This window comes from Pantherophis guttatus, chromosome 2, assembly GCF_059756535.1.
Source record: "Pantherophis guttatus breed Tessera chromosome 2, ASM5975653v1, whole genome shotgun sequence".
Taxonomy (NCBI): domain Eukaryota; kingdom Metazoa; phylum Chordata; class Lepidosauria; order Squamata; family Colubridae; genus Pantherophis; species Pantherophis guttatus.
Window position 1 is genome coordinate 292,560,042 of NC_142064.1, and position 26,760 is coordinate 292,586,801.

Genomic DNA, 26,760 nt, shown 5'->3' on the forward strand with positions numbered 1-26,760 from the left:
GCGCAGGGCTTTTTGCTACCAGTTCTCTGAACCACCCGCTCCCATCGCTACCGGATCGGGCGATCCAGTCCGAACTGGGAGCATTTCACCCCTGGTGTCACCCCTTTTGAAACAGCCACAGGGTGGAATTTGTCCCCATTCCTGAATACCCTCAGGAACCCCCCTCCACAGTGAGCCTAACAGAATGGGTGGGTTGCTTACAAAATGCGTGGGGGAATTTAAACCTGGGCTGCTCCCTCCCCAAGGGAGGAATGGGAAGGAATGGCCCCCTCCTTCCCTTTCCTTCCCTTCCCTTTTACAATTTCCCCAAACGTGGAAAAATTCTGAGCAAGATTTTAGCATTTGTGTATGCTTTTGTTTTTGATTGCAATACTTTTTCAGACCTCTGTAAAGAAACATTGCCCAAAATCCAAAAAACTGCTCTACCCACAACAAGGAGATATTGTTCAGGCAAGTTTTTTTTTTTTTTTTTAAAAGGAACAATTAAGGAATTAAAAAAAACACCTATAATTTGTAGGAGAGGTTGAGATGAGAGAAGAAGAGGAGAAACTCACCTGCAGGAGGTTGGATGGGAATTGCTGGAAGGAGAAAAAGACTCAATCAGAAACCTTCATGGCCTGGAGGACTCAGCAGGACCCCTCCCCATCGATAGCCCATAATAGGTTGTGTGATCTTCACTTACAGCCCCTCAAATAAGTGAAGCTGCAAAAAATATTCCTCAAGGGGCCCCTCTTGGCCACCTGCTAAGCTTGAGGAGAGGCCTCCCCTAGATGGTCCCCTCCCCACAACCTCTCCTCCAGCCCCCCAGACTCACCGTTCTTGCTCTTCAGGTAGGAGAAGAGTCCCACAGCCAGGAAGGCCACTCCTATCACGGCCCCCATGATCCCCGTCCAGAGTTTGCTCCTGGCAGAGCTGGAGGAACGGGGCTCTGGGGAGGGAGAAGGAGCCTCACCTGAGCAGGAGGATCAGGCCCACCTTCCCCCAGGAGGGTCCATTCTGTCTCCCCCCATGGGGTGGGTTTCTCCCCCTTCTAAGGGCAGGATGGGGTCCACAGAGCAGGAGGGCAGGGAGGGGAGGTGCTTACCCCACTGGACAGTGATGGGGGCCTCCAGGCTGGCATGCCCCACCTTGCAAGTGTAGACATCCCCCCGTTGGGGCTGGGTCTCCAGCATCACCTGGAGCTGATAGGTCCAGTCTCCGTTCTGGAGCTCCTCCCCGAAGGCCATGCCCTCCTCCTCCGGCCGCCCATCCTTCATCCATTGGATCTCAATCTCCACGGGGTAAAAGCCGGTTGCGGTGCAGAGGAGGATGGTGTTGGGGGAAGAGGGCTCCATCTTGGTGGGGGAGATGGAGACGGTGGGCTTGGCTGGAGGGAAGGAGGAAAAAGAGGCACATGAGAGACACAACAGGAAAGAAATGACGCAGAAGATGGGAAGGACAAACGCAGCACGAGTCGGATGATTCTTGGGATTTCATTGAAAATGAAGACAGATTTTTAATTAGGTCTAATACCACGACATTTGTTTGTTTGTTTGTTTAGTAAACTTAGTTATTTATTAAATTTATTTGCCAAAGTGGCCACAACTAACCCAAAGTCTTACAGACACTCTCCTAGCCGTGACTGCCCCCTGCTCTCCGGGAGTCCAGGAGAATCTCCAGAATTGCCAACTGGGTCTCTGGGACAATGCAGCTCCACCCAGAAGGAAGTTGGTTAAAGTCCATCTTGGGGCTCCCAACACCCAAAGCCCTTTGGCCTTTCCATGGTTCAGCCGAAGCCCCTAATCCCCCACTCAGCCCCTCCCCCCACAGCCTCCAGGACCCTCGAGGGGGCAGCCTCAGCATCTCCTGGGTCCCCAGAGGTGGAGATGAAACCTTATAACATCAGCAGATGGAGGAGACCTCCAGCCCTGGTGACGGATGGCCTCACCCAGCGGCTTCATGCGGAGGTTATAGAGGAGAGGAGAGAGGACGGAGCTGCTTTTATATAAAAATAAAAATAAAATAAAATAATATTTGTGCAGGTTTCTGAGATTTTGTGTGTTTCTGTAGGGTTTCACTCTAACTACACAAACACACAAAATCTCACAAAGCTGTATGTGGAATTTTGTGTGTGTAAAGTGTGAAAGTTGGGTTTTTGGGGGGCTTTTTGTGGCTATGTGAGGTTCCTGCTTGTTTCAGGGGCCATTTTGGGTCTAGCACAGCTGCTTTTACATTGTGGGTGAGCCAGTTGGTGTTTTTTAATTTTTATTTGGTGTGCGTTGGAAGAGGGGTAGTCTTATACGGCGAGTATAGGCCAAACCCTATATTTTAACAGGAAAAGTCAGGGGTCGTCTTATACGCTGGAAAATACGGTACATATATATAATTTTGGGGAGAGTTGAGGGAAGGTTGAGAGCCTCTCTTGGTGGCCAGAGAAAAGCTTTGGCCTCTTGGGGGAAGGAGACGCCCGGATCTCTCCGGAGAGAAAAGTCCGCTCAGAAGTCAAAGAAAAAGGAAGAGAAAATTCCCCCAAAGAGACTCAAGAAACATCCTGTGATTTCAGGTCTCCTAAACTGGATCCGGACAAAGAATTGGCTTTAAATACACGGAATATAATAAACATTCCTGTTCTTTTAATAAAGAAGAGAATTATTGGCCTCTTGTCTGAAGTATTTTCATGGAAGTAAAAATAATACTTTTGATGAAGAAGAAATTATATGAATCACAATGAAATTCAGGATCACCATTTTGGATTTATAATAAAAAGGCATTTTATTTATGTGGATAAAGCTTGTGAGGAGCTAAAGGTTTTTAACGAACTATCCAGACAGAGATTTTGGTCCTGTCCCTGAACCAGGTAGGGAGGAAGGAAGGAAGGAGGGAAGGGAGGAAAAGAGGAGGGGAGGATGGGGGGGTAAGTAGTAAAAAAATTAAAAAAAAATTTACAATTAAATTATATATTTTCTTACAAATATTTTAACACGTATTAAAATAATCACTTCAAAACTTTACTTAAAATTCAAAACATCAAATATATTATAATAATATGTAAAATATTAAATTACATTTTACTTTGCTGTCGTGTGTATTTTTTATTTGACTGCGCAGCTTTGATCAATTCTTTGTGTTTAAGGAATAATTCTTTAATTTCAGTACAATGTTGAGAAAGATTAAAAAATATACAAAGTTTTGAATAAAAAAAATGTCCACTATTTTGTGAAAAAAACATAGTGAACATAATGTGAAAAAAGTGGACTGTCCGCTCAAATAGTGGACACCTGGGAACCTCAGGCCTCAGGGCTGAATGGAGGCCCAATTTGCTCCTTCTGACCCCAAATTCAGTTTTAAGGTTTGTGGGTGTTTTTGGATTCTCCCCCCCAAATCAGGAGCCTCCCCAGGAAGGAAGAAGGAAGCGATCAGGGTTCCTATCATTGGGGTTTTTACATCTCGGTTTAAGCATTGAATCATGATGACAAATTCTAGCCTGCTTCCGTTACTCATCTGTTTCTTTATTGGATTGAAAAGCTGCTGGACTGGAAATGACTCTGAATGAATAAAGATGAAAAAAAAGCAAAAGATCCATAGAAAGGGGTCAACTAATTCCTTTTTTTTATTTTGGGTAAAAAATAAGGTTTTGTCCCAAAGTGCCAAAAACAGCATTTCTGGAGCAGAGGAAGAGAGGGAGGGGCTTCTGGGTGGGAAGAGGGAGGGAGACCGGAGGTTCCTGAATAGGATAGAAATGAATCAGGGATAGAGAAAAATATATATGTAGATACAGGGAGGCCTCGACTTAGGACCACAATTGAGCCCAAGATTTCTGTTGCTAAGTGAGACGTTTGTTCAATCAATGTTGCCCCATGTTAGGACCTTTCTTGCCACAGTCATTGTGAATCACTGCAGTTGTTAAATGAGTAACAGGGTTGTTAAGTGAATCCAGCTTCCCCACGGACTTTGCTTATCAGAAGGTCACAAAGGGGGTCATGTGACTCCGCGATGCTGTGACCGTCACAAGTACGAGTCCGTTGCCAAGCATCTGGATTTTGACACGTGACCCTGGGGAGGCTCCAACGGTCGTAAGTGTGAAAAACAGTCATAAGTCTTTTTTTTTTCACTTCTGTTGTAACTTTCAATGGTCACTAAACGAACTGTTGTTAAGTGGAGGACTGCCTGCATTGAGCAGGAGAGAGAGAGAGAGAGAGAGATCTGGCTGGATTTCCCCCCATATTGGGATGGATTTTCTTGGGGGGCGGGGGGGAAATGGATCAAAGGAGGAGAGATTTTGTGAATCTGAGAGTGCAGAATAAATAAATAAATAAATAAATAAATGAGGAATAAAACCTCCATCTGGGAGGATCCCAAGGAAGGAAAGGAAAGGAAAGGGGGGTCCTGGCCTCCCCCTCCCAAGGAATAGCCCCCCTCCCTCCCAGACTCACCTCTCCGGCCAATCGCGCGCTCCTCCCTCTTGGGCGCCTGGTAGCTGTTCACCTCGTAGTTGTGTCCGCAGAAGAAATCCACAGCCGCCTTCGCGCGCTGCAGGTAGAACTTGTCTCTGTTCCACTTGTCCGCATCCGCCTTCCCCAACTCCGTGACGGCCACGAACTTCCCGAGGTCGCTGTCGAAGCGCACGAACTCCTGACGGTCGTAGAAGTAGCTCTGCAGGAACCTCACCCGCTGCGTCCCGTTGAGGAAGCGGCACTCGGACTTCACCTGGTACAGGAAATGGGCTGCGAGGGGGAGGAGGAGGGGGAGGAAGGACGTGAGGAGGGACTCCAGGGCCCATTGTTCCCAGCTGCTAGCAGAGGAGGGGAATCTACATGGGAGGGGGGAGTTGCTGGAGTCCTTCTGAGAGAGACTGGCGGAAGACGCCCCCTGGAGGAGGGAGCGGGAACTCTCAGTCCCAGAGAGGAAGGGAGGCTTCCTGGGGGGTCTGGAGGGGGGAGGGGAGGAAAGAGGGGGAGGGGTGGGAAAAGGCAGGCAGAAGCTCAACCGGTCCAGCGATCCCATTCAGTCTCTGCAGGGAAGGTGGGATCTCAAGGGGCAGGAAGGATGGGGGGGGCTGTAGGGAAAGTAGCTTCCATCCCCCCCTCTCTCTTCCTTTGGGAGGGGCCACAATGAGGACATCTAGACCAACTCTCCTGGGGTCTCTCACCCCTTCAACCCCCACCTTCCCTCCGTCTCTCCCTCCCCTTTTCTCCTTCCCCCGAATCTTCAGCCCAGCTCCCTCCCTTTGGGGGACTCCTGATTCCTCTCCCCCTCCCCAAAAAGACCCCCTGCAGTTCACAGAAAGTGAAGTTTCTGAAGAAGGAAAAAGACTTTTGCTCAAATGCCTCTTTTTTCCCTTCTGGGGATTCAGGGCTGAAAATGCCTCAGTTTCCCTCTTTCGCTTTTCCTCCCTTCCTCTTTCCCTGCAGCCCCCTCCCACCCAGGCACAGGAGAGGCTGCGACCCCCACCTGGCTACATGGGGGAAGGGTTAGGATTAGGGTCCCTCTCCGTCCTCCTGGGGGGGGCTGTGGGGAGGAAGGGGGAGGAGACCACGCAGAGACCGAGGCTGGTGGAGGCTTCCTTCCCCCTTCCCAGCCCCCTCCTCCCCCGCCCAGCCCCCTCCTTACCGGGGGTCTCCTCCCCCCCTTCGCTCCCGGGGATCCGGGCCAGCGCCCCCAGCAGCAGCATCAGGGGGAGCCCAGCCAAAGCCATGGAGGCTCCCCACAAGCGCCCCAAAGGGGGGAGAAAGACGCTCCCAGCCCCAGAGGAGGAATCGGAGGGTCTGGAGGGGGGGAGGAGGGACTTCGGAAGAGGGAGAGTCCAGAAAGAGCAGGAGGACCAATGGGAATCCTCCCTTCTGTAGCGTCATCGGTCTCCGGGCAGAGCCTCCCTTGACTTCGCCCGATGCAGGAGATAGTTCTGCGCAGAGAGAGAAGCGGAGAAAGTGGGAGGGGGGGAGGTGCAGCTTCAGGTGTGGACTTCCTTTTGCACCCACCCCAGTCTTCCTTTGTCTGTGCGCCTGGGCTGGAGGGGTGGACTAGATGCCCTCTGAGTTCCCACAGTGCCCAGAAGGAGCCTAAGCTGGAGCTGCGGAGAGTCCAGGAGGGCAAAGTGGACCCAGAGCTCGAGGGGTCCTTCGGGGCTCAGAAGGGGAGGAGGGAGACCCCAGCAGCTGCCCTGGATGACAAGGGGGGAGGGGCAGCCCCACAGCCAGCCTGGACTTTATGTATTTATGTATTTATTTATTTAGTCAAACATGTACAAGATAGCAGGTATACGTATAACATAAACATAATCACAGGAAGTAAATACAAATAAATGGGAAGTGGTGGGTTCCACTTACCTTCGCTACCAGTTTGCTCTCATTAATGTGTGCGCACTTTGCATGCGCACATCACTTCTGTGCATGCACAGAACCTTCTGCGTTTTTGATGATGTCACGGCCCCCATGATCCCCGTCCAGAGTTTGCTCCTGGCAGAGCTGGAGGAACGGAGCTCTGGGGAAGGAGAAGGAGCCTCACCTGAGCAGGAGGATCAGGCCCACCTTCCCCCAGGAGGCTCCATTCTGGCTCTCCCCACAGGGTGGGCTTCTCCCCCTTCTCAGGGCAGGATGGAGTCCCAAGAGAAGGAGGGGGCTTACCCCACTGGATGGTGATGGGGGCCTCCAGGCTGGTGTACCCCACCTGGCTGGCAAGCAGAGAGGTCCCCCTGCTGGGGTTGGGTAGGTCCAGTTTCCGTTTTGGAGCTCCTCCCCGAAGGCCACAGTGCAGGAGGAGGAGGAGGCACATGAGAGGCACATAAGGACCCAGAAGAGAACACCAACTTGGTTACTTCAGATGCCACATGGGACTGACCATGTCCAGAGCCCTGACCACCCTCTGATTCCAGGATGCACCAAGGCTTTGGCAGGGCCATGCCAAGATCCTTTCTGAGGGGGGGATTTGGGGGGATTCTGAGGGAGACCTCTCCCTGACCACGGTCTGCCTGCCCCTGCCTGGCCTCCTTCCAACGGAAGGAACTGGCCGTTCCCAGGGAAGGAGGTGGGGAGGGGTCAGAGTCCCAAGTGGCAGCTTGCCTGGGATTGTTGTGGCTCCGTTACCTGAGCCTGTGTCATCGGCAGGAGAGGACTCCGAGAGTGAAGGGGAGGAGTTGGCAAAGCCTCCCTCTCCAGGACCCTCCTCTCTGGCAATGCCTTCGGTGTCCGCCGAAGGGCAAGAGATAGGGCCGGGGCCAAGCATGTCCACGCATCCACAGATGGACAGTGATGAAGGTAATGAGTCTTGGCTGGATCCACGCCAGCGTCGCAGAGATAAGCGTGCGCAACAGAAGAAAAGGCGTGCCCAAGATTAGGCTGAGGCACTGGACCACACCCCACAGGATATAAAAGGGAGCGTGGTGGCCAGTCAAACCTTGTGACGAACAAAGCTGAAAGCTTCCACGCCATTCTGCATTGCCAGACTTTTGCTATAGACTTTGCTGGATTATCTCTGGAATTGATTAACTCCGTAATTATTGAGCTGTTTCTTTTGATGTATCAGAAGTGGGGAGAAGTTATCTCTCCTCTTCGTAAATAATAAACTCTTGGCAGGCAGCCACTAGGTTGTTGCCAAGTTCCGTTATCATAAGGAAAAGGATTTTGCCGGCTGGTTTGGTCTTTAACTCTTGAACGTCTGTTGGTGTGTGTGCGTGTGGTTGGGGACAGAACAGGGATGGGGGTGGTAGGGAATGTGGAAGGGATGGGGGAGGATCTTGAGGAAAGAGAAGGAGGGGGCAGATAGAGGCTGAGGAGATCAGGCAGATCCCTGGAGCACTGTAGAGCATTGGATGGGATCCCTCTTGATCTCCTCCTTCACCAAATCCTCTAACTGGCACAATTCTTAGATGGATTAATGGGGTTGGGGCAGGGGTGAAATGCTCCTGGTTCGGACTGGATCGCCCGATCCGGTAGCGATGGAGGTGGGTGGTTTGGAGAACCGGTAGCAAAAATCCCTGCCCCCCCCCCAATTGCCCAGCTGAGCTGCACAATCATCCGAGACTTTTTTTTAATTTTTAAAAGCATTTTTTTCTACAACCTTTTTGGCCGAAAAAATGCTTTTAAAAGTAAAAAAAAAAAAGCCTCTGATGATTGCACGGCTCAGCTGGGATCATCAAAGGCTTTTTTTTAAAAAAAGAAAGCCTCTGCCAAGCTGGCAAGTCAGCTGGGATCGTCAGAGGCTTTTAAAGCATTTTTTTTTTACAACCTCTTCAGCCGAAGAGGTTGTAAAAAAAAATGGTTTTAAAAGTTAAAAAAAAAAGTTGGCCACACCCACTCAGTCATATTACACCCCACCACCACCAAGCCACGCCCACAGAACCGTTAGTAACAAATTTTACATTTCACCACTGGGTTGGGGGGTCTGGGTGACACCCCCCCCCAAGAGGATCCTTTAAATGTTCAGCTCAGAGTACTTTGCTAACAATGTTTCTCTCTGTTGAGGGTTTTTGTTTAATAACAGTTAATTTTATGATGCTGAAGAACATTCAATTTGTTATTGGTAATTTAAAGCCGGGCTCTAAACTGGATGCCACCCAGACAAAGAACAACATTTCCGGTGTGGGTTGTTGTTTTTTTTCCATAATAAGCCCATTTGCATCTTGGAACATTAAAGATCTTTGTGGAATAGCTAAAAAAAAAAAAAAAAAGGTAGCGTCTTTACGAAGTGAAAATTGTGACTATTTTTTTGAACAAAAAATGCAAATTCCGGATGAGAATAAATATTTCAGCAAGAAAATGGATGGAGCATTTTTAAATAACTGGAAATTGAAAACTTTCAATTTGGCATTGTATTTGAAAACATCTTCAACTCGTATAGATTACTCTTAGTAGCTGATTCATCCTTTCATCCTTCTGAGGTCGCTAAAATGAGGACCCAGATTGCTGGGGACAATATGCTGACTTTGTAAACTGCTCAGAGATAAAGTGGTAAAGCATTGTGTATATAAATCTAAGTGGAATTGCTATTGCAATATGGTTTCTCCCGAGCGTGGATCCTTTTACTTCTCCAAAGAACACAGTCCGTACAAACCTTAGTTTACTAATTAAGGACTACTAATGAGCTTTCTTAGTAGTTGTTCAAACACAAGTACATTTTAAATCAGTCTTTTCTGAACAAGGGCTGTTAATTTTTTTTATTTTTTTTATTTTTAAAACAAAACTTGATTGTTAAAAAACATTTAAAACATACAAGTTTCTCTCAATCAAGAAACAAATTTACATATACAGTACAGTATATTTACATATACAGTAAATTCACCTATTGACTGATTTCTGCTACTCTATATACATATATTATATATATTATATATACAAATATACAAACATACAGTAACATATTTCATATTCTATCCCTCTAACAGTGCTGTTTTTAATTATATTAATTTCTTCTAAATTTCATCTCTACCCATTTCCTTTCCTCTGGTTTATCCATTGGTACCATCTATTCCATGTTTCATAATATTTAGAGTCCTCCTTATTCTGTAACTCTAAAGTTAGTTTGTCCATTTCTGCGCATGTGTATATTTTTTGTATTAGTTCCTGGTCAGTTGGCAGTCGGTTTCTTTTCCAAAATTGTGCTAGCGCTAATCTAGCCGCCGTGATTATATGAAGCATTAGGTATTTTATGTCATTTCGGATGCTCTTTTTAATCATGCCTAGTAGAAAAATCTCAGGTTCTAATTCAATTTCATAATCTGTTATTTCTCTTATCCATGTTCTTACCTTATTCCAATATTTCTTAATTACCGGGCAGAGCCACCAAGCATGGTAAAAAGTTCCCTGTGTTTTCCTGTACTTCCAACAGGTCGGATTTACATTTGGGTACATTTTCGCTAATCTTGCGGGGGCCAGATGCCATCGATACCACATCTTATAATGATTTTCTTTGTAGGCTACCGATTTTGTCATACTGTAGTTGTTTTCCCACACTCTTTCCCATTCTTCTAGCTGTATACTGTGCCCAATGTTTCTCGCCCATGCTATCATCTGCCCTTTAACCAATTCTTCTGCCAAATCATATTCAAGTAAGTATTTATAAATTTTCAAAATTAATTTCCCTTCTTTAGATTCTAATAGTTTATCCAGTCTGTTTTGTTTCAAATCTATTCCCCCCTCCTCCTGATATTTCCTGTATCTTATTTTTATTTGTGAGTAGGGCCACCAGTCTATTACTATTCCTTGTTCTTTTAATTCTTCCCTAGTTTTTAATTTACCCTGTATATCTAATATTTCTCTGTATCGTAATATTTTTTGTTTTGATAATATATTGGGGTGGGTGATTGCTTCTATTGTTGACAACCAACCGGGGACTTTCATGTAATGTTTGCGTTGGATTTGTTGCCATGTATTAATTAAATATTTCCTAATGGTGTGATTGTTAAAATGTTTATATGTCTTATTTCCGGAGTTCCAAATAAAGGCATGCCATCCCTGCATTAGGTCATGTCCTTCCAGATTTAACAGTCTTTGATTATCCAGAGTTATCCATTCCTTGATCCATAGTAAGCTTGCAGCCTTATAATATTTTTGCCATGCCGGAAAACCGAAACCGCCTCTAATTTTATCATCTTGTAATATATATAGCCCGAGTTTCCGGCTGATGTTGTGTAATGCCAGGTCCGTAGTAAATAAAGCCCCCCTCATTTGTGATCTTATTCAGGAGGGGGGAGCGGACCTGGCAGGTATTACGGAGACCTGGTTGGGCCATGAGGGGGGGGTTCCCCTCGTGGAGATGTGCCCATCAGGCTTCCGTGCATTTCATCAGCCGAGAGCTCAGGGCAGGGGCGGGGGGGGTGGCGGTCATTATAAGAGAGGGTCTTGATCCGAGGGAGACCACTGTGCCTCAGATAGCCGGATGTGAGTCCCTTTTCGTGAAGTGGGGTCGTGGGGTGCAGATGGGTCTGTTGATCACGTACCTGGCTCCCTGCCACGTGGCGACGACCCTGCCCGAACTCCTCAATGTTATAGCCGAGGTGGCGGCTGATACCCCCAGACTTCTGGTCATGGGGGATTTCAACTTGCCATCCATTGGTGAAACTTCTGAGGTAGCTCGGGAGTTCATGGCTTCCATGACGGCCATGGACCTGACCCAAGTAATTCACGGCCCTACTCACATGGGGGGACACACTCTGGACTTAGTTTTTGTCTCTGGTCAGTGGTTGAGTGGCCTTGATATAGGGGATATAGATACTGAACCCTTGTCATGGTCTGACCACTCGCTCCTTCGACTTGACTTTCTGACCGCCGCACCCCGTCGCAGGGAGGTGGAGCCGACCAGGTGGTTCCGCCCCAGGCGCCTGATGGATCCTGATAGGTTCCAGATGGAGCTTGGGCCATTTCCTGAAACTCTAGCTCACGACTCGGCTGATGACCTGGTGGCCGCCTGGGATAGTGCGGCTGCCGGGGCTTTGGACCGGGTCGTGCCTTTGCGGCCTCTGACCCGGCACCGAACTCACTTAGCTCCTTGGTTCTCCGAGGAGCTGAGAGAGATGAAGCGCCGGAAAAGACGCCTAGAGAGCGGTTGGAGGGCCAGTCGTTCCGAATCCGACTTGACACTGGTAAGGGCTCATATTAAGACCTACCTAGTGGCGATAAAAGCGGCGAAATCTAGCTATTTTGCCGCTCTTATCGCGTCATCAGATAACCGCCCAGCCGCCCTGTTCAGGGTGACCCGCTCCCTTCTCCATCTGGGAGTGCGGGAGGACCCCTTGCAGGGCCGAGCTGAGGATTTTGTACAGTATCTGGATGATAAAATAACTCAGATTCGGGAAAACTTGGCCACTGACTGGGTTAGTTCAGACGAGATGACTGAGGCAGGCCTTGAGAATGTTATCTGGGAGGGGTTCGATCCTGTGGCTCCCGAGGACGTGGACAGGATCTTGGGACGGCTGAACGCCACCACATGTTTATTGGACCCGTGTCCCTCCTGGTTGGTGCTGGCTTCCCGGGAGGTTACACGAGGCTGGCTCCAGGGAATTATCAACGCTTCTTTGAGTGAGGGTGTCCTGCCGGCCGCCTTGAAAGAGGCGGTGGTGAGGCCTCTCCTCAAGAAGCCATCCCTGGATCCGGCTGTTTTGGCTAACTATCGTCCAGTCTCCAACCTTCGCTTTATTGCGAAGGTTGTTGAGAGTGTGGTGGCACGACAGCTTCCACAGTACCTGGATGAAGCTGTCTATTTGGATCCGCTCCAGTCCGGTTTCAGACCTGGGTACAGCACGGAAACGGCATTGGTCGCGTTGGTGGATGATCTCTGGAGGGCTCGGGATAGGGGTTACTCCTCTATCCTGGTCCTGTTAGACCTCTCAGCGGCTTTTGATACCATCGACCATGGTATCATGTTGCGCCGGCTGGAGGGACTGGGAGTGGGGGGAACCGTTTTGCGGTGGTTCTCCTCCTATCTCTCCGACCGGTCGCAATCCGTGTTGACAGGGGGGCAGCGGTCGACCCCGAGGCGCCTTGTTTGTGGGGTGCCACAAGGGTCGGTCCTCTCGCCCCTCCTGTTCAACATTTATGTGAAGCCGCTGGGTGAGATCATCCGTGGTTTTGGGGTGGAGTTCCATCAGTACGCTGATGATACTCAGCTGTACATCTCCACCCCAGACCATCCCAACGATGCCTTGGAAGTGATGTCCCAGTGCCTGGAGGCCGTGCGGGTCTGGATGGGGAGAAACAGGCTCCGACTCAACCCTTCCAAGACCGAGTGGCTGTGGCTGCCGGCGTCCCCGTATAGCCAGCTGACGCCATCGCTGGTTATTGGGGGTGACTCATTGGCCCCCACGGAAAGGGCCCGCAACTTGGGCGTCCTCCTGGATGCACGGCTGTCCTTAGAAGGGCATCTGACGGCCGTGGCCAGGGGGGCTTTTTATCAGGTTCGCCTGATACGCCAGTTGCGCCCCTTTCTGGATCGGGACTCCCTACGCACAGTCACTCAAGCACTCGTCACTTCTCGTCTGGACTATTGTAACGCTCTCTACATGGGGCTCCCCTTGGGGTGCACCCGGAGGCTCCAACTGGTGCAGAATGCGGCCGCGCGGGGGATTATGGGAGCGACTGGGCGCTCCCATGTGACTCCTCTCCTGCGCGAGCTGCATTGGCTTCCGGTGGACTTCCGGGTGCGCTTCAAGGTGTTGGCGACCACCTTTAAAGCGCTCCATGGCTTAGGGCCGGGGTACTTACGGGACCGCCTTCTGCCACCAATTGCCTCCCACCGGCCAGTTCGCTCCCACAGAGAGGGCCTCCTCAGGGTGCCGTCGGCTAGACAATGCCGGCTGGCGACCCCCAGGAGGAGAGCCTTCTCTGTGGTGGCACCTACCCTTTGGAACAATCTACCCCCAGAGATACGAGTGATCTCCGACCTCCGGACCTTTCGTCGGGCCCTAAAAACTCATCTCTTTCAGTTAGCCGGTCTCTCTTGATTTTATGATTTTATGGTTGGTTTTAAATTTTGATATGGATTTTAAATTGATAAATTTTAAACTATGGGCCAAATTTAATTATTTTAAATCTATTTTTAATCGTATTTATGTATAAATGTTTTTATTTTGGCTGTTCACCGCCCTGAGTCCGAAAGGAGAAGGGCGGTATAGAAATTCGAATAATAAATAAATAAATAAATAAATTTAATTTTATTCTCGATTTTTTCCCCTCCCACACAAATTTTGTAGTTATTTTATCCAAATTGTCAAAAAATTTCTTATCCAATTTTATTGGAATCGTTTGGAATAAATAAAGGAGCCTTGGAAGTATATTTGATTTTATTGCTGCTATCCTCCCCAGCAAAGACAACCTTAGTTTCCTCCATTTATCTAAGTCTTCTTTGATTTTCTGGACTAAAGGTTCATAATTGTCCTGTTTTATTGTTGCTATTCTAGCCGTCAAATGTATCCCTAGATATTTCACTTTTTTAACTGCCTGTAATTGTGAGTCATTTACTAATTGCTCTACTTGTTTTGTTGTCATATTTTTTGTTATCATATTTGTTTTTTCTTTATTAATTTTTAGGCCTGCTACTTTTCCAAATTTTTCAATTTCTTTTATTAATTTGGGGGTTGTTTCTATTGGATCTTCTATGAAGAAGACAAGGTCGTCCGCAAAAGCTTGGACCTTGTACTCCTCTCTCTTAATCTTTAGTCCTTGTATTTCTTTATTTGCCCTAATTCTAATTAACAAGTTTTCTAGCGTTAAGATAAAAAGTAGAGGGGACAGCGGGCATCCCTGCCTTACTCCTTTATTTATTCCAAAAAATTTTGTTGGATCCCCATTTACCAATATACATGCTTTTTGGTCCTGGTATATTGATGATATCATTTTCGTAAATTTATCACCGAAAGTCATACTTTTAATTTGTTCTTTCATAAATTGCCAGTTTACTTGGTCAAACGCTTTTTGTGCATCCAGAAAGATCAGGGCCACCTGTCTCTCTGAATGCACTTCGTAATACTCTAAAACATCCATTACCATCCTTAAATTGTTTTTTATTTGTCTTGTGGGCAACAAACCGTTTTGGTCCTGATGTATTTTGTTATGTAATATTTTTTTCATTCTATTAGCAATTATATTCATAAAAATCTTGTAGTTGGTATTCAACAAAGAAATCGGCCTATAATTTTTTATTAATGTGGCATCTGCCCCTTCTCTTGGTATTAGGGCTTCATTAACTTCATTAACATTAACTGTTAACTTCATTAACAGCCGACAAGAATCCAAAGAATAATAACTCAATTCTGAGGCACAGTATTTCAGATAACCGTAATCTTACTGTGGTTGGCAGAATGCCAAGAAGCAATCTGCAGGAAAACTGACAAGAGAGAAGCAAGAGCCAATTAGACGTTTCTGGAATCAAGACACGAAGAAGTATGAACAAAGTTGTTTCCTGCAAATTGCCTCAGTCGTCGTCCTTCCTTAAATAGGCTAGGGGAGTGGCCAATTAGCCCCAAGCCTTACTCTCAAGGAGACCTCCTCCTGAGGAGCCACTCCTGCCTTTTCGCACCTCTGCGTGCTCATGCATCGAGAAGAGACTCCTCCTCTTCTTCCTCTTCACTTATGGGAGCTTCTGGAGGTTCTGAAGGCCCTGGCTGAATCCCTGCCTCTGGCACCAAATCTTCTCCAGCCTCCTCATTGTCTGACTCGAGTGCCAGCTGCACAGGCTGCTGGCACATCACCACACCAGCTTCCTCACTGTCGGAATCAGCTACTAGCTGCACAGGCCGCTGATGGGCCACAACATCTTCTAAGTCCACTGCTCTGAGTAAATGTCTTCCCACACTCCATGCATTTATATACGGCTTCTCCCCTGTGTGGATCATCTTATGGGAAATAAGATAACGTTTTTGAGCAAAGCTCTTTTCACATTCCATGCATTTATATGGCTTCTCTCCTGAGTGGATCTTTTTGTGGGTAGTAAGTCCACTGCCATGAGCAAACGTCTTTCCACACTGCATGCATTTATACGGCTTCTCCCCTGTGTGGATCATTTTATGGGAAATAAGATTATTTCTTTGAGCAAAGGTCTTTCCACATTCCATGCATTTATATGGCTTCTCTCCTGAGTGGATCATTTTGTGGCTTCTAAGTCCACTCCTCTGAGTAAACGTCTTTCCACACTCCATGCATTTATACGGCTTCTCCCCTGTGTGGATCATCTTATGGGAAATAAGATAACGTTTTTGAGCAAAGCTCTTTTCACACTCCATGCATTTATATGGCTTTTCTCCTGAGTGGATCTTTTTGTGGGTAGTAAGTCCACTGCCATGAGCAAACGTCTTTCCACACTCCATGCATTTATACGGCTTCTCCCCTGTGTGAATCATCTTATGGGAAATAAGATGATTTCTTTGAGCAAAGGTCTTTCCACACTCCATGCATTTATACAGCTTCTCCTCTGCGTGGATCATCTTATGGGAAATAAGTGTACTGCCATGAGCAAAGGTCTTTCCACACTCCGTGCATTTATATGGTTTCTGCCCTGTGTGGATCATCTTATGGTAAGTAAGTGTACTACTATGAGCAAAGGTCTTTCCACACTCTATGCATTTATATGGTTTCTCCCCTGTGTGGATCCTGTTATGGATAGTAAGTTGCCAGCTTGTTCTAAAACATTTTCCACATTCCAAACATTTATAAGGCTTCTCTTTTGTGTCAATCGCTTTTTCAGATGTAAGGGAATTATTTCCAAGAGAAAGAATGAATGTACCATTGTAATTTTGTCCATTGTGTCTTCTTATAGCATCTTCTCCTTTGTTTTGGGTTAAATAATGTTCATTTACCTGTACTTTAGCTTTGATTAGATTCACACTTTTCCCAACATATTTTTTCCTTATTCTCTCTTTTTGGGCAAGAAAGTCTTGCATCGGAGCATCAGTGGAAGATGAGCTTTCCTGATTCCAATTCTTTGACTGATTTCTCTCATGGCTTTCGAATTCCATTCGAATTCCAAACTTCTCCGTTCCATCTTTAGCATTGATCAGTTGGAACAGTTCACAGGAATCTTGATTCTCCTGCCCATTATTACCTTCAAAGCAAAAGGGAAATGAAAATGATAACAAGGTTAGAGAAAAAGATCAAAGTGTAGAAAATCAAGTGAACTTCCTTCTGAATTTCTCCAAAATTCCATTAGGTTGTATGTTTGCATGCTTATAGTGGTCTGATATAGACATGATGATTTCTATATTCATGAGTCATGAAAGCTTTGAAAATATCTAGAAAACATCTCTTTCTTTACAATTATCTATGGTATATATATGCAAATCTCAGTCAGTCAGTTTTGAGTTAAGGAATAGAATAGAATAACAAGAGTTGGAAGGGACCTTGGAGGTCTTCTAGTCCAGAGGTCCCCAACCTTTTGGACCTCAGGGACCACAAAGTTCATAATTTTAATGTTTTAATAATTTTAATCAGTAGGAGAGTTTTGGGTTTTACAGCCAGCCAAAGTGGTTAACTGAGGAATGTGATTTATGACATGGCCAGGGAGGAGGGGAGAGACAGGGTCATAGGGAAACGTAAATCTACGTGGGATTAGTTCTAACTGCATCCGAATACTGCCGAAATGGTGCTCATAATAAATGACTGTATTTCTTTTGAAGTTTGGCTTGTGGCTCATGAATTAATTAATTAGGGCATCTTTCGGAAACTTCCCATTGAAATCCTGCGGACCACTAATACTAATAGTCAGTTTTAAGTTAAGGAATAGAATGGAATAACAGAGTTGGAAGGGACCTTGGAGGTCTTCCAGTCCAACCCCCTGCTTAGGCAGGAAACCCTACACCACTTCAGACAAATGGTTATCCAACATCTTCTTAAAAACTTCCAGTGTTGGAGCATTCACAACTTCTGGAGGAAGGTTGTTCCACAGATTAATTGTTCTAACTGTCAGGAAATTTCTCCTTAGTTCTAAGTTGCTTCTCTCCTTGATTAGTTTCCACCCATTGCTTCTTCTCCTGCCCTCAGGTGCTTTGGAGAATAGCTTGACTTCCTCTTCTTTGGGGCAGCCCCTGAGATATTGGACCACTGCTATCATGTCAGCCCTAGTCCTTCTTTTCATTAAACTAGACATACCCAGTTCCTGCAACTGTTCTTTGTTTTAGCCTCCAGTCCCCTAATCATCTTCATTGCTCTTCTCTGCACTCTTTCTAGAGTCTCAACATCTTTTTTGCATTGTGGTGACCAAAACTGGATGCCGTATTCCAAGTGTGGCCTTACCAAGGCCTTATAAAATGGTCTTAACACTTCACGTGATCTTGATTCTCTCCCTCTGTTTTTGCAGCCTAGAACTATGTTTGTTGGCTTTTTTGGCATCTGCTGCACACAGCTGGCTCATATTTAAATGGTTGTATAGTATAGTTCCTGGGTCGGCAAACTGCATCTTACAGTCTGAAAAATACGATAAGTCCCTGCGGGGTGGGGGAATAGGTACGGTGAATGTTGCAGCGCCTCTGCTGTCATTCGTAAGTATGAACAATGGCTGTGGTGCTGCAACTCTCATAATTTCAGGACTCAGTCTTAAGTACTTGGTGGAGGGCTGGTCGTAACGTGGAATGGTTGCTAAGTGAACTGTCGTAACTCGGGGATTACCTGTACTTTGGGATGCTCTGAGTGACATTGCATGAGGCCTTTGTTCTTGAACTGGATTGGGAGAATGCTCTTCCATGGGCTGAGTGTGAAAGTTCTGTTCTCACACAATTTTGGATGTTTCAGAGGACAAATGACAACACACTCCTCTCACATGACCTCCAGAGGACACATAAAAGCACACCTCGTTCTTTTCAGCCTCCACAGGTAAATCCAAATAGAAATAGAGTGTGGTCGCGCGACAGTTTCCACAATTCTTGGAGGAAACATCCTATCTAGATCCGTTCCAGTCGGGTTTCAGGCCTGGACACAGCACGGAAACGGCATTGGTCGCGTTAGTTGATGATCTCTGGAGGGCTCGGGACAGGGGTTGTTCCTCTGTTCTGGTCCTGTTAGACCTCTCAGCGGCTTTTGATACCATCGACCATGGTATCATGCTGCACCGGTTGGAAGAGTTGGGGATGGGGGGCACCGTATTACGGTGGTTCTCCTCCTTTCTCTCCGACCGGTCGCAGTTCGTGTTGGCAGGGGGGCAGAGGTCGACCTCAAGGCCTCTTATATGTGGAGTGCCTCAGGGGTCGGTCCTCTCGCCCCTCCTGTTCAACATTTATGTGAAGCCGCTGGGCGAGATCATCCGTGGCTTTGGGGTGAGATACCACCAGTACGCTGATGACACCCAGCTGTACATCTCCACCCCAGGCCACCCCAACGATGCCCTTGAAGTGATGTCCCAGTGCCTGGAGGCTGTGCGGATCTGGATGGGGAGGAACAGGCTCAGGCTCAACCCTTCCAAGACTGAGTGGCTGTGGCTCCCGGCATCCCGATATAGTCAGTTGACTCCATCACTGACTATTGGGGGCGAGTCGTTGGCCCCCACAGAGAGGGCTCGCAATCTGGGAGTCCTCCTGGATAGGCAGCTGTCCTTGGAGGAACATCTGACGGCTGTAACCAGGGGGACCTTTTGTCAGGTTCGCCTGATCCGCCAGTTGCGGCCCTTTCTTGATCGGGATTCCCTGTGCACAGTCACTCATGCCCTCGTCACCTCTCGCCTTGACTACTGCAACGCTCTCTACATGGGGCTCCCCTTGAGGAGCACCCGGAGGCTCCAACTGGTCCAGAATGCAGCAGCGCGGGTAGTGACGGGAGCAGCTTGGCGCTCCCATGTAACACCGCTCCTGCGCGAGCTGCACTGGCTCCCAGTGGTCTTCCGGGTGCGCTTCAAGGTGTTGGTTATCACCTTTAAAGCGCTCCATGGCATAGGGCCTAGCTATCTTCAAGACCGCCTGCTGCCACCGACGATCTCCCATCGACCCGTGCGCTCCCACAGAGAGGGCCTCCTCGGGGTGCCATCAGCCAAACAGTGCAGGCTGGTGACCCCCAGGGGGAGAGCCTTCTCTGTGGGGGCACCTACCCTCTGGAATCAATTGCCTCCAGAGATAAGGAGAATCCAAGACCTCGGTGCCTTCCGCCGTGCCCTTAAAACCATCCTTTTCCAGCAAGCCGGGCTGGCCTAATTTTTTAAGTGTTTTTAAGTGTTTTGTTTATTGTTTTTAATTAATGGGGCCAAATTTATATATGTATATTTTAACTGTATTTTAATATTTGTATTTGATGTTTTTACTTGGCTGTTCACCGCCCTGAGTCCTCAGGGAGAAGGGCGGTATACAAATTCAAAAATAAATAAATAAATAAATAAATAAATAAATGGAAAATTACAGATAAGAAATGGCACAGAAAACATCTAAGCAGAGACATTGACTCTTTCCTTCCTTGGGAGTACGAGAAGATCCTTTCCTTCTCCCTCCCAGGAGACGATATCTGATTAGTGGTTTTTTAATAAAAAAGCTAACCATAATCTGTCTTCTTGACCTCTCTTATTGGGGACTAGAAAACTCTTACCCAGAGAGACCACGTTCCTATGGTTTTCAAGCATGACTTCCGAATGCAGCGCTTTCTGGTCAGGATCCAGCTGAGACCATTCCTCCTCAGAGAAAGACACAGCCACCTCCTCGAAGGACACAAGACTCTCCTGAACACGGAAAAAACAGAGCAGAACAGGAGGATTCGCAAGATCTGTTCATCAATGATTTAGACAAGAGGAGAGAAGGGGAACTCATCAAATTTGCAGACTAGACCAAATTGACAGGAATAAAAACACTCCAGAAGATAAGCTCGAGATACAGAAGGATCGACAGATTGAGCCCCATCTAACAAAATGAAATCAACATTGAGAAATGTTAGGTCCTAAATTTGGGAAAGAAAAACCAAATGCGCTGGCATAGAATAAGTGATACCTGGCTCAACAGTAGTAAGGCAGTAGTAAGGCAACAGGGATCTTGTTGGGATCCGCCGTGCCCTTAAAACCCACTTTTTCCAGCAAGCCGGGCTGGTTTAAGAAGAAATTTTTAAATTTTTTAAATGTTTTAATTGGTTTGTGATTTTTAAATTTTTGGGCCAAATTTATATATATTTTAATTGTTCTTAATATTTGTATTTCATGTTCTTAATTCTGGCTGTGCACCGCCCTGAGTCCTTAGGGAGAAGGGCGGTATATAAATTGAAAAATAAATAAATAAATAAATAAATAAATAAATAAATAAATAAATAAATAAATAAATAAATAAATAAAATCTTGGTCCTAGTGGATAACCATTTAAACATGAGCCAGCAGTAGGCTACATTTGCCAAAATAACCAATAACCCAATCATAGGTTGCATTAAGAGGGATAGAATCAAGATCACATGAAGTGTTAATACCATTTTATAAGGCCTTGGGAAGACCACACTTGGAATATTGCATTCAGTTTTGGCTGCCAGATGTAAAAAAGATCTTGGGACTCTCGAAAGAGTGCAGAGAAGAGTGGACTGGAGGCTAAAACATATAAAGAAGGTTGCTGGAATTGGGTATGTCTGGTTTCATGAAAAGAAGGACTAGATGGGGTGACATAATAGCAGTGTTCCAAGAAGCAGTGAATGGAAACGATTCAAGGAGAGAACCAACCTACAAGTAAAGAGAAATTTCCTGACAGTGAGAACAATTAATCAGTGGAATGACTTTGCCTCCAGAAATTGTGGGTGCTCCAGCACTGGAGGTGATTATGAAGAAAATTGACAGCCATTTATCTGAAATGTTATAGGGCTTCCTGTCTGAGCAGGGGGTTGGACTAGAAGACCTCCAAGATCCCTATAAACTCTGTTATTCTGTTCCATTGTTCCCAAATTACCAAGTCCTAATATTAGGTGAGAAAATGGGCAAATCTGAAAATTGCTTTCACTGAAGAAATATTTGGGGAAGTTTTATCAAGATCATTGATTCTGCAGAAGTTTCAGTGCTTTTCAGTAAAGTAATCCCACTTCTGGATCAGCTGATTTATCGCTCTGTCTATCACTGATTGATCTAGTAGTCTGAGCCATTGGCTGAAAGGAGGAAAAGAAAGAAGAGAAAATTCCCTGGGAAAATCATTTCTCAGCCTTTGCAAAGCGGGAATGTTTGATCTCCTAATCGAGGCGCAAATCAGAGGATTAGAAATTATTTGTAATCCAAAGTACCATGATTACATGCTCAACAGGGCCACTCCCTTTGGATTTTAATACTCGGCTTTATTTTTTAATACAATTGGGCTTATTTTTGAACTACAGGTTATAAATAAGGCTTTTTAAAAATCGTAATGTGGCAATATATTTATTTTTCATTAACCTTGCACAATTCCAAGTCAAAGAATTACCAAAAAAAAAAAGAGTCTCTAGCAGTTCTTGCCACTGTAATACGTTTATTTCCATTTCTTGAAGGACTTTTTAAAAATTGCTTCTTGTAAATTCAAAGTTGGAGGAGTACCTAGCAGAGCAAGATAACCAGAGGAAGCTATGCTGGCTGACAGGAACTTGAACCTGCTATTCTGCTCTGCATGTTGTGGAAGAACACAAAAATAATCCAGGCCAAACAAGGGGGGGAAATAGAAGGAGGGAGCTCTCTGCATACCCGCTTCACTTCCTGAAGGGAGAATAGAAATCTAATATTTTTTCCCTTTCTTACTTGATTTGGAGGTTCAGCTACTGATTCATCTCTGTCATAAAAACCAGAAATCCTTGTTCTTTGTTCCTCTGTAAGGAATAAATAATTTCAAAATGCATAATTAACAAAATAGAAGGAGATATTCTATAGAAAAGAAGAGATAGCGAAGTTAAGACAGATAGGAAATCGGAGGATCTTCCATTACCTCCTGAGGTGTCCGGACTTGGATCTTCCCAAGGGATCCTCCTGAAAATTACCTCCTGAGGGGGATTTGATGGGTTCTTCTTTCCCTCAGGATCTCTGATCTCCACAGTGCAGCACTTCAAATAGGAGGAAGGAAAAAAGAAGCAGAATTAATGCACCTCACATGAGATAAAGTAGATTCTTATATTTGGAACACAACCTCAAAGCCCCCAATATCCATCCGTGAGGTTGAGTGAGAAAACAAGGGAACAATTGCCACATGTGATGAATGCCAGAGAAGTTTGGGAAGGAGGGTGAAGTATTCAACCACTTTCTCTATTCCCTTCTGAGCTCCCTAAAGTCTCTCACCTGCAACTGGACCTGCTCCTTCTGCTCCTCCGCCTGGCTGAGGAGGAGGCCTTCCGCCAGGGCCACCGCCTGGGAGCTGGTCTCTGCTCCACACTCCCGCACCCAGCTCTCCATCTCTGGGGGCAGAAGGAACAGGAGCTGCTGCAGAACCACCAGGTCCAGCATCTGGGCTTTGGTGAGCTTTTCTGGTCTCAGCCATCGCCTGCAAAAGCCATGGAGTCGGCTGCAAAGTCCTCGGGGACCCTCAGCCTCCCGGTATTGGATGGAGGTCCAGGGTGGAACTTCTGAAGGGAGGATGGTTTCCTCCTCCAGGATCTCCTGCCCGGTTCTTGTCCAGAGCTTTTCCCCCTTCCCAGGCTGAGCAGCTGAAGGGCCTTTTCCGCTTCCCTCCTTTGCAAAAGGTTGTGTCTCCATCCTTTCTCTGTCCTGCAGAGGAACTGCAAATGGCTCCAAGGACTCTGGTGGGTCTCCAGATGCCTTTTCCTTCACGGGACCATTTCTGGTGCTGCAGGACTGATCCTTGCAAGGGATTCCGCTCTTTTTCTTCTTCCCCCAAGAGGAAAGTTTGCCTTGCAAAGACCACAAATGTAATTTAATTTAATTTAATTTCCAATATATATTTGGCTTCCAGTTTCTGTATCTGAGATGGGAAGAAAAAGAAACGCCAAGAATTAGAAAGTGGAATTCAGCCACTGAGCGACCTTCCCCCAACCTGCCTGGAGGCCCCTCCCCTTTTTGCCAGGAAGGGACTCCCACCTTGAGAAGTTTGTGTTGTCACTTCCTCCACAGCCTCCTGTACAAAGGCAACCATGACGTTCTCTTGGAAGAGGACGCCCCCTGGTGGATTTGGGGCAAAGCACCAGGATTATAGAAAGGGCGGGAAGGAGCGCATGGGAGGGGGAAGGGAGAGGGCGGGGAGGATGGGCTTGGGAGTAGGAGGAAAGGCCCCTCCCAATGGCTCCCTGCCAGACAAAGGCTTCGACCTCTGTGCTTCTTTTCCCCCTTTTATATCAACCCAAATGCATTGAAGGAAGTTTTTGCCTTTCTTCTGTTGCGTTTCTAGAGCGGTTTGGTTATTTCTTCTATATAGTGCAACTCCACCTCCATCTCTTTAATTTGGTCTGCTTCTTATTTAGAGAAGAGAATAAAGAATAGAGTAAAAAAGAATAGAAAAGAAAAAAAGAGAAAAGGAAAGGAAAGGAAAGGAAAGGAAAGGAAAGGAAAGGAGAAAGAAAAACTCTTTCTGGCAGCCCCTGAGATATGGGAAGATGCCATCATGTCTCCCCTTGTCCTTCTTTTCATCAGACTAGAAAATACCCAGTTCCAACAACTGTTTTTTTTATGTTTTAGCCTCCATCTTTGTTGCTCTTCTCTGCACTCTTTCTAGAGTCTCAAGATCTTATTTATTATACAAAACACAAAGAAAAATAGAAATGGGAAATTGAGGGAAGGAGAGAGAGAGGGGAAAAGAAAGTCTGAGGTACAAGAAAAAAAGGAAAAAAGACGTTGACTCCTTTTTAGCACAGTGCAAGGAAAAAAAATCATTCCAACCTGACAATTAAATCAAATGGACAAAAGGAAAGTCATTTTATCTCTGTTTACTTTGAACACGTTAAAAGTTAAAATATCCAATTTAGCAGCTGGAGAAGGAAAGTCTAGAATGGTTCAGAACATCCCATTGTGGCTGAGGGAGGGAGGGAGGGCTCACACCTGAGTGGATCTGCGCTCTGATTGGTTGCTGCGGGTGGAAAGGGGGCGTTTCCCATTTTCCCGCCTTTTCCTTCTGGGCGCCGTTTGAGATTTACCTCAGGATCTTCCTGTCTTCTCTGCTGCGAATCTTAAATACGTTTATAGGGAAATAAAAGTAAGTTTGTGTCCGTGTCTCCCTCTTCCTTTGGACAGCAGCTGCCTATTTCCTCCACATTAAACCTCTTCAGTTACCGCTTCCAGTCAGGGGTTTCTATTTTATCCCCTAAGAGTGTCGGAAGAAAAATCAGACCCAGTTCCAGGAAGGGAAGAAAATGGAGGCTGCTTAAGAAAGGCTGATTGACGGGCAGAACCAACAACGGCCTGCAGTCAGAAGAGAAGAGAGCTGGAAGGGACCTTGGAGGCCATCTAGTCCAGCCCCTGCTCAGGCAGGAGATCCATCCTATACCATCTCTGACAAGGGGCTGTTCAGTCTCTTCTTAAAACCCTCCAGTGATGAAGTGCCCACGACTTCTGGTGGCAAGGAGTTCCACCGGTTAATTCTCCTCCCTGTCAGGCAGTTTCTCCTTAGTTCCAGGTTGCTTCTCTCCTTGGTTCCTTTCCACCCATTTACCTTCTGGGGCTTTGGGGGATAATTTGGCCCCCTTTCCCTTCTCTGGGGCAGCACCCCAAACGCTGTTCCGGGACAGCTGGGAAAGGAGCCGAATGAGGCCTCCCCTAGATGGTCCCCTCCCCACAATCTCTCCTCCAGCCCCCCAGACTCACCTTTCTTGCCAACAGAGGAGGCTATTATAAAAAAAAAATTTAGAATGTGCGGAAGCAGATACGCTAACTAAAAAACTACAGGATAGAGAGCAAACACAAGTAGGTCTGGCTTGGGACAAATTCTATAAATGGTTAGAAAAGGGGAAATTATAACCCACATCAGATGAGGAATGGTATTTAAAGAGAAATTTATATTATATAAGTGTGGTCGGATAGACCTAAGTGATGTACTAAGAAATATAAGATGTTCTGTCTTCTCCGGAATATAATTTAGAGCTATAGTACCAAATACCTGTTCATTAAGGTACTATATGGAAGTATGTATGTTTATTGTTGTATTGTGTTTTGTGTGTCACTTTATGTTGTGTTGTTTTTTCTTTGTAAATAAAGATATTTTTTTTTTAAAGTAATTATTCAGGTTTTCCCTCTATTGAATGCTGGATTATTTCTTCGATCCAATTTTTTATTTTCTTCCGAAATTTTTTCGCCACTGGGCATGTCCACCATTGATGATAGAATATTCCATAACTAATCTTACACTTCCAGCATTTCGGAGAGTTGCTGGGGAACATTTTCGCTATTCTTGCTGGTGGAAGATGCCATCTGTGAAACATTTTCATCTGGTTTTCCTTGTATGCAGTTGAGATTGTTAATTTCATATTTGTTTTCTACATCTTCTCCCACTTCTCCAACTCTATCGGATAATTAAAATTTTGGGCCCATTTGATCGTTTCTTTCACAGTTTCCTCTTCCAGTTTATACCGTAATAGAAATTTGTATATTTTACTAATTAGTTTTTGTTCATTCTTTAACAGAATTTTATCAAGGTCGGTTAGTTCTACTCTAATTTGATCAGTTTTCTCTCCTCAATATATTTTAATCTTATTCATAGGTATGACCACCATTGTATTTCCCTACCTAAGTCCTGTTCCAATTCGTGTTTTGCTTTTAGAGTTCCCCCTTCATTAACAATATCCCTATATCTAATAATTTTGGACCAGTCTACTAAATTTGGGTGTGTTAATATTTCTTCTGGGGAGATCCAGGACGGTACTCCTATATAGTGATGTTTCTTAATTTTGTTCCAAATTGTTAAGAGTGAATTCCTAATTACATGTCTTTTGAAATATCCATGAGTGCTTTGTTTCCACCACCCCCCATAGAAATGTGTGCCACACGACATGAAGATTGTGTCCTTCTAATATAAAGAGTCTTTTATTTTCTAATTCTATCCACTCCTTTATCCAGACTAAGCCAGCTGCTTGGTAATAGGTCTCCCAGTCCGGGAAAGCTATTCCTCCTCTGTCTCTTGTGTCTTGTATTACTTTTAATCTGATTCTGGCTTTCTTCCCTTGCCAAATAAATTTTGTAGTCATTCTGTTTAATAAACCAAAAAAAATTTTTCCCATTCTAATCGGTAGAATTTTTTTTTCTTTTTAAAGACCCTCCAGAGACACAACTTTCTCCTTCTGTCCATCCACGAAATGACAGAGCCCTGGTGCCTGAAGTCCTAAGCCCAGTATGAGTATTTGGCAGCTGGTACCCCTATCCATATTTTCGGCTCAAGCAGGAGATCCTATACCATTTCAGGATCTATTGATATTCCTACAGGATCTATTTCAGACAAGTGACTATCCAGTCTCTTCTTTAAAATGTCCAGAG

At 45.8% G+C, this 26,760-nt stretch overlaps 1 protein-coding gene across 2 annotated transcripts; it reads right to left on the minus strand.

The window, feature by feature from the left end:
* Positions 1-736: 736 nt before the first annotated feature.
* On the minus strand, positions 737-25,860 carry LOC148116189 (uncharacterized). 2 transcript variants are annotated; one of them, XM_087884992.1, is made up of 7 exons: positions 22,627-24,188; positions 22,280-22,394; positions 22,096-22,163; positions 19,962-20,091; positions 4,413-4,703; positions 1,085-1,366; positions 737-928 (listed from the first exon to the last, which is right to left on the minus strand). In XM_087884992.1, the coding sequence occupies exons 1-7, from the start codon at positions 23,038-23,040 to the stop codon at positions 744-746; spliced, it is 1,485 nt and encodes a 494-aa protein (XP_087741118.1). In that variant the 5' UTR covers positions 23,041-24,188; the 3' UTR covers positions 737-743. The 2 variants fall into 2 exon arrangements, with proteins under 2 accessions (XP_087741118.1, XP_087741117.1); XM_087884991.1 differs by lacking the exons at positions 737-928; positions 1,085-1,366; positions 4,413-4,703 and adding an exon at positions 14,453-16,506 and having other exon boundaries at positions 22,627-25,860.
* Between the last annotated feature and the right edge of the window lie 900 nt (positions 25,861-26,760).